The following is an 18,968-nucleotide window of genomic DNA, read 5'->3' as shown; positions in this document are numbered from 1 at the left end:
GAAATTAGCTCACTGTGTAGATAAGTAAATGATAAGAGAAGATAATTTGTGATAGCTTCTTGTGTGGGGTGGGCTGTTTATAGACAAATGAGAGAAAGACCATAGTAAGAATTGAAAGAATACCAGGGATAAATTTCTGAATACGTAGTAATGTTTGCACAATGAGAGAGCAGAGAACTACAAGAAGTAGAATTCTACGCATGCAGACAACATTTTTCCTTGCCTTTGCTGTCAGTTTTGATTTTAATAGTTTAGACATTAAGCACCACCAGGCTTTTACTGGGTAAATTTTAGTATCAATGACTTTGATTGAAGTTGCATTTTTATCAAAATATTTTGAAAGTATAAAAAAACCAATAATTATTGTTCAATTTAGTAGGCACAGATTAACAAATACTTTAGAGAAGGATTTAAAATCTTCCCTCATGTTTTGATGAACCACTAGTATGTGATGAAACGTTTTTATAATGCTAAGGCTGCTGTTAAATATTATCATGATACTATGCCTGCAACATGGCTGAGCAGTAGAGCTCTTGCTTTACATGTGTGAGACCCAGTGTCCTATTCTTGGCACTACCAAATATTATTTGCAGAATTCTCTATACTGTTCATTGACAGTCGCCTCCCTTTTTCATTTTTTGTGCTGTCGTAATAATTCTCTGGGTATTACTGACGTTTTGTCTTTGTTTTCCTGACTTAAGTACATAAATACTTAAAAAAAAATTTTTTTATTGAATCGCCATGAGATAGACTTTTCCAAAACTGTTCATGATTGGGTTTTATTTATACGGTATTCCAACACCCATCTATCCACCAATGTTCATTTTCTAGCACCAACCAGTATCCCCAATTTCCCTCCCACCCACCCCCAACTCTTCCCTGCCCAGCTTGCCACAATGGCAGGTACTTTTCTCTTCACCCTCCCCCACTTCTCTCTCTCCCCCCCCCCTTGCCTTATGAACATTGTGGCTTGCAATACTGAAAGATTACAGGTAAAAACAATGGCTATTTATTCTATTCAAAATATAATCATTGCCTACTATATCAAATTGTGTGCCACAGACATTTTAGGATAAGAAAAATGTAAATCACATTATTCTTGTACTAACTGATATTAATTTCTATCTTATGGAATCCAAGCATAATTTGTGGCATTCTTAGCATCCTGCTTACACATGTAAATGTCTCAGAGTTTATACATTTTTCAGGTATATGTAAGTCTTCGGGCTGGAACAGTAATAGAGTGGGTAGGGCATTTGCCTTGCACGTGGCCAACTGCGGTTCAGTTCCTCCATCCCTCTCGGAGAGCCTGGCAAGCTACCGAGAGTATCCTACCCACATGGCAGAGCCTGGCATGCTCCCCATGGTGTAAATATGTCAAAAACAGTAACAAAAAGTCTCACAATGGAGACATTACTGGTGCCCTCTCGAGCAAATCAATGAACAATGGGAGGACAGTGCTACAATGCTACATGTAAATCCACATGTAAATGCTTCAACGTTTATACATTTTAAACGCTGACAATAGATTAGTCTAATACACATATAGAGAGAACAGTCTGTTACAGTTATTCTGTTCATGTTTAAGGATCACTCTTACAACTTTTTAAAGAAATATTTAATCTTTTCTACCATGTACATTAGTGTGTATTGGGGATTTTGATAGGAATAATTACCACAGAATAAGAGTGTAATTCACAGAATGACATAAGCAGAACCTCCTCCATTGGAAAGAAAAATTACCTTTGAATACCCAAAAATATTGAAACATTTGGTCTTAGCCTGTGGCTTTAAGTAGTCACACCACAGTATCACCAGGTAGGAATCCAAGACCTGAGAGCTTAGTCTTCCCCATTTCCTCCCTCATTCTCTTTCCTTCCCTCACTTAAGCTGCTATTCAGAGCTTCAGAAAACACTGTATGGCGAGATTCTTTATTTACAAAGCCTTTAAGTAGTCTTGCTCTTAATGACTGAAGTTGAGATTGCATTGCTCATTTTTGAACTATGCTCATCTAGTTTATCAAATTATATTATTATAATTGACTATTAACTAGTATATTTACATCAGAGTCTACTGCCATTGATATGTGCTCTATGCATTCAAGTGTTAAAAATGACATGAATTAGAAAGTTCTTTAAAGGTTTATTGACTATAATGATTCCATTAATCCTCCTGGTATATGTACTATTTATTATGTTCATATGAGATTATAGTGATTTAAATTCTTTATTCACATAAAAATGCCTTTAGTGGCAAACTAAATTCCAGTGACCAGAATGTGCCCCAAAATAAAAACATCAGTTTAAGAATATTATATGTGCAATAATTTTGTTAGATGGCCTTATTCATAGTTAAAACAAAGAGGCTCTGGGATCTGGAGAGATAGTACAAGGAGTAAGGGGTTTGCCTTTCATGTAGCCAGCGCCATATATGATCCCCCAAACACTACTAGGAGGGATGATACCTGAGCGGAGAGCCAGAAGTACACCCTAACACAAGTGGATGTGGCCCCAACCCTCACCCCCACCCCAATATACATGTTCTTGCTGTGGTATCAGCAGACCAAGATTTGAGTACAGCTCTGCAACTTAAAGTCTGTAAAATTTACTCAGATATTCTTTCCTTTAGCACAGCGGGTAGGCCGTTCGCCTTACAAGCGGCCAACATGGCTGACCCGAGTTCGATTCCTCCGCCCCTCTCGGAGAGCCCGGCAAGCTACCGAGAGTATTGGATATGCCAGACACAGTAACAACAGTCTCCAATGGAGACGTTACTGGGCCCGCTCGAGCAAATTGACGATCAACGGGAGGGCCTTTATCTTATTTATCTTTATTCTTTCCTTTGTCTATTATAGGAATATATAATACTACCTATTGAGGATTTGTAAATACCTAATAGGATGATTTTTGTTTCCCAGTTTACTCAGTTATTCTTTTGTTTGTTTTTGAAAAGAAAATGTAATGGTATGGACTTCTTAGGTTTTGTAGCACTGTAGCACTGTAGCACTGTCCTCCCATTGTCATCCATTTGCTGATTTGCTCTAGCGGGCCCAGAAATAGTGTGAGACTTGTTGTTACTGTGTTTGGCATATCGTTACTGTAATTGGCATATCGAATACATCACGGGTAGCTTGCCAGGCTTTGCCGTGCGGGCGAGATACTCTCGGTAACTTGCCGGGCTCTCCGAGAGGGGTGTAGGAATCAAACTTGGGTCGGCCACATGCCAAGGCAAATGCCCTACCTGCTGTGCTATTGCTCCAGCCCATGGACTTACATATACCTGGAAAAATGTATAAACTCTGAGACATTTACATGTGTAAGCAGGATGCTAAGAATGCCACAAATTATGTTTTGTAAATATTCAAAAAGTTGATCATGATGTTAAGTTTTCTATAATCGTTACTATGTGCCAGACACTAATCTGAACACAATACTTGTTTGTTAGGGGACACATCTCTGCGCTCAGGGATCATTCTTGGCAGAAACAGGGAACCATATGGGATACCTCCCCATGGCAAGTTTCCCAGTGGTAATAAAGAGTAAATAAAGAATAAATACCATGGCCTTTGGGCATTTGTTATTCCCCAACTATGTTTATTTACACCCACAAAAGAGATCACTCTGTGTCAGCCCGTCCCCCTCTGGCTAACTTCCCCAGCATGATACTTCCCAGTTCTGTCCATTTAATAGCAAATTGCATGACTTTTTCTTTTCTAAAGGCCAAACAGTGCTTTACTGTGTATATGTACCATGGCTTCTTTACCCAGTCATCTGTTCTTGGACAGGTGGGTTGTTGCTAGATTTTAGCTGCTATGAATAGTGCTGCGATGAAAATAGGAATAACGATGTTTTTTCTGCATTGTGTTTTTGGGCCCTTGGGGTACACTCTATGGAATGGAATTGCAGGGTGGTATGGAAACTCAATTCCAAGGGGTTTGTTTTTTGGTTTTTGTTTTTTGAGGAAATACTTTTAAAATTACACCTCTTTTATTTTTTTTTGCTTCTTTAAATTATATTAAAACTGATCATCTATGATTGTTAATTACTTACAACTCCTTATACAATGGTAATTTTAACCAAAAGCTAAACAGTATAGAGGTATTGAAATAGGCAAATTGAGATAACTGACATTCTCGTTGCTGGAATTAATCAAGGGTCTGCATTACTTATTATCTTTTGGCACTGACACTCTGCTTTTAAATTAATAGATTCATGATGGGGGGTAGATCCAAAATGTAGAGAACATTGTGTATTTATCAAAGTTCAGTTAAGCCCTAAAATGTCTTGGAAATTAGTAATTGGTCTTTTTCCAGTAATATTGGTTTTTGAAGTTTGATTTTTTGCAAATATAGTACCATCAGTCTTATTCAAGACAGTTTACAAAATTACTATAAAATATATGCTGTCTCTGTGTTTTGGGTATTTGAGTTATAATCTTCCATCCTATAATGGCAGTTTCTACTGCAGGACAGGAGGAGATTTGCTAAGGTTTCTCATGAGTTTATTTTATTTTTTTGGCTTAAGTAAAATATCCCACCACTCAGGATAAAAATAATTTTAAGTGAAAACTCTGAAGAATGCAAGAAAATACCTTAATCCTAATAAATATATAATATATGTACATATATATTATGTGTTAAAGGTTATTGAAAATATTCCAAGTCTAAAATACTTTCAATGTAGGTTGTTAAGTATACAATTTAGGCTTAGCCAAATAACCTTATCACAAAATTCATAATGACAAAGCTAAATTACAGTATTACAAAAAGAAAGAATATCACCAATATGTGGTGAATTGTATACTTACTGAGGTCTCAAGCTGTTTCCTTGATATTTATGTAGTGTTAAAAGTAGCACTGTAGCACTGTTCTCCCGTTGTTCATTGATTTGCTCGAGTCGGCCCAGTAATGTCTCTATCATGAGACTTCTTGTTATTGTATTTGGCATATTGAATACGTCACGGGTAGCTTGCCAGGCTTTGCTGTGCAGGCGAATTACTCTCGGTAGCATGCCGAGTATTAAAAGAACACATATAAAACCATGCCCAACTCAACAAAAGGAAAAAGCATTGAAACCTCTTCAGATGATAGTAGAAATTTCAGCTATTAATGCAAGATCACACATCTTGAGAGCTTTGCATCCAACAAAATTTTATGTGGTTCCCAGATAAGAGTGGGATACAAAATACATTAATCTAAAGTCAAACTCTAGTCTTAATTTATGATATATAAATGATTTTACATCCCATGGCAACTTAATATGATTTTAGTAACTCATCTAGTGGGTTACTAATAAGGAACAGTTTAAAGTAAATATAAAAGTTAGCATTGTGTGTCATTTGTCAGTAAGATTCTTCATTCAGAAATACACAAGTCTGGGTGCTCTCACACATTTGCCTCTGTTCTTTACCTGGGACCTCAACCAGGAGTGCCCTGCCCTTCTTCCAGAGGTGCTTGGCAATGTAAGCCTGAAGGTTTGGTGCTACAGCCTAGCCATAGAGTGCTGCTCATTTGTTCCAGTACTTTGAGCTGTCATCCAGCCCCACATAGTTGCATCTCTCAGTTAAAGGATCGCCACTAACCCCCCGTTACAACTCTGGGTGACTTTGGGAATTACTCTGTTTCAGTCATAATATTTACTCATTGTGTGTCTGGATAAGAGAAATTTTCTCTGATCCCTTTACTATATATTTAATATTTTTCCTTTGAGTCAACAATAAATATCATGTACCTAATGCAAAAGTTAATACATTTTGCCTTGTACCTTTAAAGAGCCTATTAAGAAATGAAAATTGAGTGAAGATAAACCTTTCATTAATTTTATATGTCTGGATTTTTATACACTGAACATGTAATCTTTTGTAATAAAATTAGAGATAAAATTGTTTAGTCTTGAGAAGATCTGGAAAAATGCATTCAAATTAAGTGTGACACAACTAGATTTGATATTTTTCTTCTGGCTCATAAAGAATTCCTAATGTGGGTAAATAGATAACTCCAGTTCTCTTTTGGACAGTTCTTCAAAACCTGAGGTTATTAATATATAAGCTTTAGAGATTCCCATTTATGTGTTCTTACCTTCACATATACAAAAATACCTTGATTATATTTTTCTAGATGTTTGTAAGTTGAGTCTCTGTACGAGAAAGGGAATTATGTATATTATTCAAACCTTCAGGTATCTCTATGTGCATATCATTTTTCAAGACTCACTGGAAATTTAAAGGAAGAAATGGTGGAAAGTAGTTCTTTTTAGTTAAGCATTTCTTTTGCTGTCTTTTGTTTTGGGGCCACAACCAGAGATGCTCAAGACTGACTTTCTGTGCTCAGGGAGCATTCCTTTTGTGGCTTGGGGGACCATACAGGGTGCCAGGGATTGAATCCAGATCAGTTGCATGCAAGACAAGTGCCCTACCTGCTATACTATCACTTTGATCCCTAATTAAGCATTTTCCATTCTCAGTATTAGCAAGAATCTACCTACAAATAGTTGAAAAAATGTATTTTAGTGACTACCTGTTTGTTATTAAAGAATTTATCCAACAGTAATTATTACAAGGACTCTGAAGTAATAGTGACTGTGCTATTTTATTTAGAAAAACTTTTCTCAACTGTTACTCTCTGTGACCTGTAATCATTCAGAACGATTTTATATCTTTATGACTGATATTCAGTTTTACTTAAATTCATTAAAAATATGGATGAGGGTAACTTTCAAAACTTCTGAATGTCAGACGTCTAAAATAGTAGTCTTACATATAAACATTATTTAAATTATGTCCTAATTATGTCAAAATTTGACTAAATTAGTTGATTCTTTATAAAGTTAATGTAGAATTTGGAGAATTAATAATTGACAATTTGAAAGTACTTTGTAAATTTGAAGAGATATTGCTGTTTTATTGAGGAAAACAGACTTCTTACGTGCTTAAAGATTGAAAATATTTATTGTATATAGAAAAGTATTGTATAGAATAAGCTCATTCTGATTGGTGAATGTATTTAATGTAGAGTTAAAAACACATAACTTGGAACCTTACTTCTAAGATTCAAATCCTGGCCATGTCATTTTATCATTTTATGATTTTATACAGCTTATTTACCTTACACTGGTCTTGATTTATACTGCTGTAATATATGGATACAAATAGCAGATGATATATCAGTGATCTTATTTCATAAGTTTGTTGTATGAACAAAATGAGTTACTCTTTCTTAAGACCTATAATTCTTTAGATGGACCATATAGCACCTTGTTCATATAGTAAATATTTAACTAAAATTTACTGGCATCTTAATATCTAGTAAATATTATGTTGCCATCTAAATTAATTTACATATTATAGTATAAATAATTTTAAAAATTGAATCACAGTGTGTTTCAGGCATCGTGATTTCCATTTTACTGAGATGTGGAAACAAGGTTATTCCAATTGGTTTTAATTCTTTGTTTCTTGTTTGTATTACAGTTACGAATTATAATACTGTGGTAGAAACAAATTCAGATTCAGATGATGAAGACAAACTTCATATTGTAGAAGAAGAAAGTATTGCAGATGCCGCCGATTGTGAAGGTGGGGTGCCAGAAGATGACCTGCCAACAGACCAGACAGTGTTACCAGGGAGCAGCGAAAGAGAAGGAAATGCCAAGAACTGCTGGGAGGAGGATGGTAAGTGTGACTTTTGTGGCATCCTAATTACGTTTTCACTTTTACTGAAGTGAATCTTGGCTTAGTGTAAAGTAGGAACCCTTCCAGTTAATTGCCCAAAATGGGAATGTTTAACTTTTCTTACCTGTTATACAGAAATTGGATGAGTCATTTTTTTTTCAGCCCTAAAATTCCTCAGTTCTACTTTTCCTAATAAACTGATGAAATTTTGTAGCTTGACTGGCAGGATTTAAGCCAGTGGTATAAAAGCAGAACATGTAGAAGTGGCCAAGGTAAGTTAGACTGGGGATCCGGGATTGGGGCCTCTGCAAAGACAAAAGAGCATGCAAGAGAATAAATTCAAGGTTAGCCGAGCAAAAGCTACCTGGCAAAAGTTAACAATCAGGAAGTTCATCTAAACTAGACACCAAAACTTATGCTAGGCACTTTTGGGATACCATTCAGGTAAGCGTGTGAGAGAATGTGAAGAATTCAAGTGAAAGCTTACACAAAAGTTTAAATAATATGTACAGCATGACACTACTCATGGTTTCTACGAGATTAACTGAGCAAGCACTTGTGAAATCATGTAATCAGCCCAACACATTTTATAATATTCATTCAGCAATCTCTGTAATAAAAGTGGTTACAGCTTAAAAAGTAACAACTAAATAAGCTGCAAATTTATTGAAGTTTGATGTAAGTTGAAATTAATGGCTAAATGGAAACATCAAAGAGGAACATACAAATGAGAGGTGGAAAAGTAATATTTTTTAGTAAAGGGCATATAGAGTTTAATTAGGCAGATGAAAATGAATCGAAGATATTTTAAGCAGAAGCAGTTCTTTGGTTTGGATAAATTATATTTATGGGAAACAAGAACTGAGAAGTAAAGAGTATGAAAGCACTGCGTGTTAAGTCAGAGGATTTGCACTTTACCTGGAAGCTATGAAAAGTTATTAACTGTAGTTTAGAAGTAAGTCTACAGCAGTACGGAAAAGATAATTTTAGAAAGAGAAGTTCTAGAGGTAAGAATTCATAGGGATAATTCAGAGAGTGATAGGGTTGTGTTTTTGTTTTTGTTTTTTGAACTACAGATATGACTACTAGGATGAGAATAAAAGGGTGAGATTTGCAGAACACTGAAAGTTGACAGTAATGCATTTTGTTGATTCCGTGTAAAACAAACTGATAGGGAAGGATAAGTAGGGTTTGGGAAAGTAGAAATCAGATCAATTAAATCTCATATTTTATTTTCGCGGTTGGTTACTGGTGACATACTATAAACAAGATAATAGGGAATATCGTATGCCTATACATTTTCAATGTGGAGAAGGTGTTAGAAACTTAAATTTATTTTACTTTCAAAATTTTTATTGATATTCTGTGGTTTAAGATACTATTAATAATAGTTTCTCATGTACATAATTCCATTTTAGAAACCCTTAACAAAAACTGGCTCAGAAAAAAATAGAAAACATGAATGACCCTATAACCTCTAGAAAAATTAAGTTGCTGATCAAAAATACTCCTCCAAAATACAAATATGTGGAATAGTCAAAAGTCCAGTACTTTTTTTTATAGGTTTGCACATGGTATTGTTGCTTTGGACAATAGTTTAACAACGAAATTAAATATGTAACTGTGATCCAGAAATCCCTATTCTGGGTATTTGCCCAGATCAAAGTATAAAACAGAGGTTCACAAAAACAAACAAACAAAAAAACCATCTGGTAACTGAATGTTTATAGAAGCTATTCATAATTGCTCTAATCTGAAGCACCTATAGTCATTTTATAGGTTAAAAGATAATGAAATTATAATACATCTATATAATGTAATAACTGCTCAGCAATTAAAGAAAATCACTCTTAAGCTACAACTTAGAAAACTTGAAGTCTCAAAAGGCCTTATGTTGATTGAAAAGTTACATGTGTATGATTCAACATTTTTAAAAAGGATCAGTATAAATCAGTGATTTAGAGGGGCTAGAGGGAGAAAGTGACTATAAAAGGGGTAGAAAGTAGAGCTAGGATTTTAGAGGGATAAGAGAGTTTTTCTATGTGTTGATATTGATGATTTTATGTGAATCTGTACATGTGTTAAAATTCAGAGATCTGTACAACAAAAACAAAAGCAATACAATTTTTCATTAAAATTTATGTGTGTAAGGTAAAAGGTAAAGGTAAAGGCCCTCCTGTTGATCGTCAATTTGCTCGAGCGGGCCCAGTAACGTCTCCATTGGAGACTTTGTTGTTACTGTGTCTGGCATATTGAATACTCTCGGTAGCTTGCCGGGCTCTCCGAGAGGGGCGGAGGAATCAAACTCGGGTCGGCCATGTTGGCCACTTGTAAGGCGAACGCCCTACCCGTTGTGCTATTATTATATATTTTTCTCTCTTAAAAAAATACAGCCTAAATGATGATGTCGATTAATTCTTCTATATATTTGAGGGGTTAACAATTCCTGTTTTAGGCAGGAGTTACAATTCTCTCCACGTGAAGAAAAATTACACCCTTGCTCAGAGCATAGTAAAGAATACCAAAGAGGGGAAACACCATTACTACTATAGAAATTAAGATAGCATCATTTCAGCCAATATGTGTATATCACACCATGCTGAAAAAAATTTTTGCCTGACCAAGTAGAGCAAATAAAGCACCAAGCTGGGACTGGAAAGATAGTAGAGAGGTAAGGTATTTCCATTACACGCAGCCCCAGCATCCCCTATGGTTCCCTGAGCCCCGCCGGGAGTGATCCTTGAGCACAGAGCCAGGAGTGACTCCTGAACATTTCCAGGGATGGCCCAAAATGCAATAAAATAAAAATAAACAATGCACTCCTAAACAACACATGGAATCAGAAAGGAAATTTCAAAAAAAAAATTTTAATAAAGCACTAAAATATGTTTCTTTGATGAACGATTTTAACCTAAGTGACAATTATAACCTAGAATTCCACTAGTTAAAAATAAAAATCATATTGGTGGTGGAGAATGGGCACTTGTGGAGGGATGGGTACTTGATCATTGTATAACTGAAACCCAAGAACGAAAGTTTGTAAGTCTACAACTGTACCTCATGATGTTTCACTAATTTAAAAAAAAAGGAAAAAGAAAGTCTAAAAATAAATAATAAAAATAAAAGTCATTAAAAATTTTTAAATGTTTTTTTCTATGTCTATAAATTGAAAATGTTTTTGTAAAAAAACATAAGCCTTGTATTTGTCACTCTGAATATATGCCAATCTGCTGTGCTCAGTAATGCACAGCAACAAGACTTCTTGCTAGAATACTGATGGAGAATCGTCAGTAAGTTAAATTCATGAATATCAAGGTTAATAACTCAGTAATTTATTTAGTTACAATTAAGTGATCATTAGTCATGCATTCACATGAAATTTTTTATAAAGTTTTAGATCCAATTCAAACTTCTATTTTTGTATTGTTTTGTCTTCTTGATATGATTGTTGTGACTATATTTGAAAGAATAATTTGTCAAATTGGATGAGGTTGACTGAACCAATTTTACTGTCAGATAGAAACACAAGGCCTTGAGTTACGACAAGGACAGCTTGCCTTTCAGGGTAGTCAGTCTTATTGGTAGAACTCTACTGTATCCCAACACTTCCAGGTATTATTCCATTTTGAGATCTGTCTACACTGCTCTTCTTGTATTCTTTACTTTTTGTGCATCCTATTAATCAATTTCTCATTGTAAAACAATTAAAGATAAAAACTATAGATATCTTGGCTTATTAATATTATTACTTTATTACACATATTACTATTTCATGAAGACAGAATAAGTATGATTTTCTGATGTTTAAAAAATGATACTTTCAATGCTTTGCTTAGAATGTAAAGTAAGTGTAATTTTTTCTCTAAGCTTTTCCAAAGGAAGTTTAAAGAGCCAGTTGCATGGTGGAGAGTTTCCTGTCTAGTTTCTTAGGAATGAGTAAGGAATGGTTACCTTTCATATTGCTGAGCTGGAATAATACACAAATCAGTGTCATTTAACTGTTATTGAAGATTTGGGAAAAGAAAAAATAATCAAGTAGTTAATAACATTTAGGTATGTTAAAAATCAGGACATGAAACTGGTAAGTAACCAGTGTATGTGTAAAGAATATTGGAAATTAGAATATGCCATTGAAATGCCAATTATGTACTAAGTACCTTTATAAATCCAATATTATTTGAGAATAAAATCACAATTAAGAAGTTTTATAAAAGAAGTAGTATTTTTATTGTAAATATTAAATAAAGTAGAACACACATTTAAAGATAAAAACATTTGGATTTTAATCAATTTATATTGCATTAAAAACTGTCAAATTCAAATCTTCTCTGTGTAATACATTGCATAACTTGACAGTGTTCCAACATATCTGTAGTCATCTTACAAGAACTTCTTGTGGTTCAGCCAAAAACTCTCAAGCCTGGGTCAGTTAAACGCTTAATGTATTTGCTCCCACTTTTGGGACACCTGTTTTAAAATCCCTTCATACTTTTTGTTTTTTAGAACATATATAAAACTAATGTAGTAGTATAAATAAATAAAAAAAAAATAAAGGCCCTCCCGTTGATCGTCGATTTGCTCGAGCGGGCCCAGTAACGTCTCCATTGGAGACTTTGTTGTTACTGTGTCTGGCATATCGAATACTCTCGGTAGCTTGCTGGGCTCTCCGAGAGGGGCGGAGGAATCGAACTCGGGTCGGCCATGTTGGCCGCTTGTAAGGCGAACGCCCTACCCGCTGTGCTATGTAGTAGTATAAAACACTATTTTATATTTTCTTAATATTATCTTAGTGTTTGGAAATTAATTTGAAAATTCATCAGTTTAAATCTCAGTAGTTGACTGAAATATTTTTCTGACTTGAAGATAGATAACTTATAATTTTAATAATTTATAATTTTAAGAATGTCAAATCAATAAAAACATCTTAATAATAAAAATATTTAAAATTTGAGTTTATAGCAATAAGTCCTTGGGGATATATTATAATAAAATTGTTTTCAAAAAATATGCAAACAATGCATAAATCACTCTGTGTCTCAGTAGTCAACTAAATTGTATTTACATCTCAAGATAAAGTTTAACATACTCATTGAAAACTTCGTCAGCCAAAAAAGAATTTATGGGTGGTGATATGTAATATAAAAACAAACAAACAAAAAATCTCAGCTTAACTACTAGTGTTTTGTACCACTGTTATTTTTGGTTTTTTGGGTTTTGGGGGTTTTTTGGGGTTTTTTTTAAACTTTTTTTTTAACTTTTTTTTTTTTTTTGCTTTTTGGGTCACACCTGGCAATTATACAGGGGTTACTCCTGGCCCTGCACGCAGGAGTTACTCCTGGAGGTGCTCAGGGGATCATATGAGATGCTGGGAATCGAACCAGGGAATCAAACCAGGGTAGGCCGCGTGCCCTACCCGTTGTGCTATCTCTCCAGCACCACTTATTTTTGAGGTTTACTTTGGCATCTTTGAAATGAATACTGGGAAAAATGAGGTATATTTAGTTTGTTTACAAGGTTACCTAATTTATGTTCATAAATAATAAAGGGATGTGGTCTTTATGCACAATTCTGAAACTTGATTATATGCTGTCATCTTTGAAATTTAAAAAAAAAGACACCTATTTACACACACATATCATCTTTACAGCACATATTAAACATACTGTTTTCAGGCAACTTGGAATATTCTTACTTTTTACAGAACTTCCTCCCTTGCCTCTAATGAGATACATTTATGATATAGTTAGTTTCATTTTTCACTGTTTGTATTTCTTCTTTCATTCACCATTTGATGAGTACTTTAAAATATTTATACATGTGTGTTGAGGGGGGAATTTTCATGGTTTTAAAGATAAGTGCTACAAAAAGAAAAATTGCCCTCAATGTCTAATGCTCTGTTACCATTTTTAGTATAGCTAATGAATTCTTTTCTCAGAGACTTATGGGTAATTTTGAAACTACTTCAGACTATATTAGGATTGAACAAATGGCAACTCAATTGAGGCTAAGGACACCCAGATTTCTCTGTTACAAATAAAGAATAGGAAAAGGCTAAACTAAATTTTGTGGTGTCTGTTGAAATCAGAGGTATGGCAAGGGGCTTATAATTCTTAGTATATATAAATATGTATGTATATAGATGGAGTATATTCAGATGTCACAGTACATACATTTCCCTATTCTGTCTGCTGATAAGACAGGAAACATGGCATCCATTAGTAATAAGCATAGCTACTGCTGTATTTTTAATTTAAGTAATATCCAATAGAAAATGCTAAGGATCTCTGCAGAAATAGTTAATTCTCAAATTATGGTAGGAGAAAATAAGGAATAGAAAGTACAGCTACCTTTAAAGAAGTGGTGAAGGCTTGTCAAAGGACACAGAACCAACATGAATAATTTTCTATTCACCAAGTCTAGAGAAGTTTAGCAGATGTATATACATATATATGTAAATGATGGTAGTATCATATTATAATATACAGAGCTAAATAAATATCCATGCATTCATATTGACCATACAACTTAAAGACAGAGGGAAGAAAATCTGTTACTTATATAGAATTCCAATATCAGAAATTGAAAATTACCATTACATAGATGCCAATTTTAATAATTGTTGCAGCAGGAGTCATCAATGAATACTGAAACTGTGGTGAATGATAATGAAAATATGTTTTTATAATCTAGTTATAATTAAAGACATAATAACCAGTGTTTAAAAACCAGTCATAAAAGGGGGCAGGAGTGATAGCACAGTGGGTAGGGCCTTGCACGCAGCCAACCCAGGTTTGATTCCCAGCATCCCATATGATCCCCTGAGCACCGCCAGGGGTAACTCCTGAGTGCCGAGCCAGGAGTAACCCGGGTGTTACCCAAAAAATAAATAGGAGCGATAGCACAGTGGGTAGGGCGTTCGCCTTACAAGCGGCCAACATGGCCGACCCGAGTTCGATTCCTCCGCCCCTCTCGGAGAGCCCGGCAAGCTACCGAGAGTATTCGATATGCCAGACACAGTAACAACAAAGTCTCCAATGGAGACGTTACTGGGCCCGCTCGAGCAAATCGACGATCAACGGGAGGGCCTTTACCTTAAATAAATAAATAATTTTTTTAAAAACCTGGCAGATAACACCTTAACTGGGTGGTAAAAAGTTATGACAATAACATTATCCATCCTTGTGAAAAAGATTGGTGAGAGTGTGCCACTTAGGTGCTGTTCTTGTTCAAATTGCATTACTTCAATATAATCATTAGGAAACATCGAGGGAAATTAAATTAAAGGACTCCCTGTAAAAAAATGACTAGTACTCTTCAAAAGTTTCAGTGAGGTCATAAAAAATATATAGATTTATATATTAAGTATATAAATATGTAGAGATTATAATGTTAATTTCACAACATCGTTATCACTGTATAAAAAGTAAATACTTCATATGCTATGTCATAAATACCACAATAAAGCTTTGAAATAAATAAAAATTAAGGTTTTTCAAAGGAACTCATTTAAAACTTCCAAATTTTACAGATAATGGAGATAAAGCAAATAAACTGTGGGATCCTAAATTGATTTATAGACCAGGAAATTTAAAAAAAACTGACAGATACCAAATAAGGTTTGTTCATTATTAAATGGTATTTTATTTAGCACTATAGCACTGTCCTCCTGTTGTTCATTGTTTTGCTCGAGTGGGCCCAGTAACATCTCCGTTGTGAGACTTTGTTGTCCTGGCAAGCTACCCGTGGTGTACTCGATATGCCAAAAACAGTAACAATGGTCCTCATTCCCCTGACCCTGAAAGACCCCCCAGTATACGATCAGGCTACATTAGCACGTGACAGGGACAAATGGAGACGTTACTGGCATCCGCTCGAGCAAATCGATGAACAACGGGGTGATAGTGATAGTGATAGTGTTTGGCATATCAGATACATCATGAGTAGCTTGTCAGGCTTTGCCGTGCGGGCGAGATATTTAAATTCATATAATAACTTCTGAAGTGTTATTTTTATATATTATGCTTTCATTAAGTGAAGCATATTATATAAGAAGTTTAAAATTTTATGTCTTTTAATAAGTCTAAAATTATTTTAAATGCAAAAATCTAGAAATCAATCAGAACCCAAATCAAACACCTGTTCTTTGATTACATTAGTATATCTACCAAAAAATAGTTTTTTAAAAATGCATCCAATAGTAATAGAAAAGGAGACATTTTTAATTAATAATAATTCAGTTTAATAAATACACAGGTTGCCAGAAAATCACTCTTAAGATCTCTGGTTATTGTTTCATTCCTCAGTCTGTATGGTAGAATATGTGGTAACTATCCCCAAAGGAAACAGACAAGGTCTTCTGGTCTGACCTCACTTGATTTACCTCACATGACATGATACCTGCTTACTCTTCCACCCCGTCAGAGCTGTTCTCAGTATCATGGGGAACAAGAATGAATCAAGTTAATTCTTCCTTGCATTAACACTTTTCTGTTCAGGTCTAGCTTAGGTTTAAAGGGCACGCCTCTTCAAAAAAAATTGAACTATGAAAACTGACACTTTCATAATAATCATACTTCCAGCCTTCTTCATATATGCTAGGAAAACTAATACTGATTGGACATTATCTGCAATGCTTTTGTTTTGGGATTTCTTTAGACGGAAGTACTTGGAGTCACGTGTGACAGTACTAAACACGGTTGACTGCATGCAAGGCAAGCACCTCGGCCTCTCTACTTTCTCTTAAGCCCTTGTTTTGGTTTGGTGGTTGGTTTTTTTTTGTTGTTGTTGTTGTTATTGTTGCTGTTGTTATGGGGTCACTTACAGTGGCGCTCAGGGCTACTTCTGCCTTGGTGCATGGCTGTTGTTCCTAGTGATGCTCAGGGGACCTTGTGGTGCTGCAGATTGAACTTTGGCTTCCTGCTCCCACTACTTGAGCTATTCTTCCTGTAACTGACTCAGTGCTTATTGCACTCCTATACATTGTTCCTTGTTTTTCCTTTGAATAGCTCTGTGAAATATCTATTAACCATTTTGTATATGAGGAAACTCAGGATCAGAAAGGTTAAGTAACTTTCCAAGATGTAAATTCATATGGAAAGGCAGTATGCAGGCCTATTTTACTACATAGCATACTTTTATTTTATACGATTTCTTGATGCAACAGGAAAACATATATACACCACATATACACTGAATATAGCATCCATATATGAAGCACTAAGGCCATTTCCTCATATCTTAAAGCTCTTATTTGCGATGCTGAAGTTAGCGGTGAGCCTCCCCTTTCTAATATATTATGAGAATTCCGATTTCTAATTTTATTTTATATTTCTATTTTTATATTTCCTTTTATACTTATATTTGTAGTTCATTTTTAATTTTAAAATTAAAAACCTCAAATTTCTTATTTCCAAAGGTAAACTATACATGCATATAGAGTATAAACATCTTAATAGCAATTGACATAATATATACTTCTTTTAAGTTTCCAGTGGCTTCCAGACAGGCTAGATTTAGCAATTATGAAATGATGGGCCACTTTTGGACTTAGAATATCTAATGAAATTAAGACAGCACGGTGATTAAGGTGCTTGCCTAGCAAGCAGAATACAGAGCCTGAATACAGAGCCAGGAATAAGACCTGACTACAGCCAGGTGTGGATCAAAAACCAAAACAAACAAACAAAAAACCCTAAACTAACGCAATAAAAATAAGAGAAATAGCTGCTGCCTTCATTCTTCTTGCTCTGAAATTACTTCACCATTTATGTGATAATACTCAATTGATTTATTTTTTTTTTCCTTTTCATGTCATGTTCTTCCACTGTGGTCTCCCCATTGTGGTCTGTCTAATCAATGCCAAGCCTGGTCAAATAATTTTTAATTTTTTTCTTTGAAGTAGCATTGATTTACTGGGCTATTTTGGGGGTACAATTTCACACCTCTTAAAAAATTTTTACCACACCACCTGCCACCAATGCATTTTTTTCAATGGTTAAATAAGTAGAAAAATTAGCAGTGTCCACAATACCATTTTAACCTTTCCTACCAACTCATCTTCCATCTTAATGGTAACTGCCTGTTTTTATTTTCACTTGAGCATGAAGGGCTTACATTTACAACAATAAGCGTCTAATATAAATAATGTCTGCATACTATTTATTATCTTAATAAGTGCATACTTTGAAGAGAGATAAGGGGAAGGTAAGAGAGTTTTAGACACTTTTTAAAATTCTGGTGTTTATTCTACCGTGTTTTAAGCACTTTAACAGGGATTTTTCTACAGTTTACAAATTTGCATTTAGTAAATTCTGGTGTTTATTTTAGACTAGTATAAGCACTTTAACAGGGAATTTTAGATTGCCATTTTACTAATGGCAAATATAAAATGTGAATTCTTTAGCAGAAGTTGATCTCATCATTATCTACTTCACACAGTGTTTTTATACCAATCTAAAGAGATTGGGACATATTTTAACTTTCATATATTCATCGCTTTAAGTGCTAATAGCAAATTAATTCATAATCTACTGAATAAATCTACTCAGTAACCCGAGGCTCCAAAAAGGTACGTTTTTAGGAGCGCTAAGGTTTACTTGATTAGTGATGTATTTTTCAATTCCATTCTCAAACTTAGAGGAAATCTAAATCAAGATTTTGACTGACATATCTAAAGAGATTTGATTGGGATGTAGATAACTAATGACTTTGGTATTACTTTATAAATATTATATCAGTTTTAAATCATTTTGATTTTTATTATTTTAATATATGAATATGTTCTTATGTTCTAAATAAAATGTACCTAAATGTATAAAATGTACTTTTGGCTTCCCATATTATATGTATATTAGCATGCCACAGTCAACCTGCTCTGCACGTACAGCTTGCAGTAGATACCTAAAAATGTTCATCAGTACCACCATTATTATTTACCAGTAATTAGACTAGTGAATAAAAAGAAAAAAATTGAAGTGCCTAGGTATTTAGTCTGGGTATGTGAAATTTTGACCCACTACTATTTCTGTTTTCCGGGTACTCTGGTCAGACAAGCCAGAATATAGTGAAAAGGAAGTTTTAAGAATGTAGAGACCTACATTCAGATTCCAAGTCCACCACCTAATTCCTTAGGGGAATTATTTAGCCACTTGAAGAAATCATTACTAAACTTAAAAAAAGAAAAAGCTCAAACTATAGTCTTCAAGTTTTCTTTGTCAATTTTCTGAAAGGTAAAATGGGCCCAGAGAGATGATAGTACAGAGGGTAGAGCATTTTCCCTTACATGTGGCTGTCCCAGGTT

The 18,968-nt window shown here is 34.5% G+C and overlaps 1 protein-coding gene across 2 annotated transcripts in view; it reads left to right on the top strand.

Moving 5' to 3' along the window:
- ZEB1 (zinc finger E-box binding homeobox 1) overlaps positions 1-18,968 on the top strand; it is a 143,977-nt gene that overhangs the window by 97,196 nt on the left and 27,813 nt on the right. For both annotated transcript variants that reach the window (XM_056107340.1, XM_056107331.1), the window contains exon 2: positions 7,469-7,669. In XM_056107340.1, the coding sequence (XP_055963315.1) occupies positions 7,469-7,669 (201 nt within the window). The remainder of the gene's footprint in view (positions 1-7,468; positions 7,670-18,968) is intronic.

The sequence above is a fragment of the Sorex fumeus genome, unplaced genomic scaffold (assembly GCF_029834395.1).
Source record: "Sorex fumeus unplaced genomic scaffold, SorFum_2.1 ptg000007l, whole genome shotgun sequence".
NCBI lineage: Eukaryota > Metazoa > Chordata > Mammalia > Eulipotyphla > Soricidae > Sorex > Sorex fumeus.
Note: the sequence above shows the minus strand (reverse complement) of the source record. Positions and strands in the feature narration are given on the sequence as shown.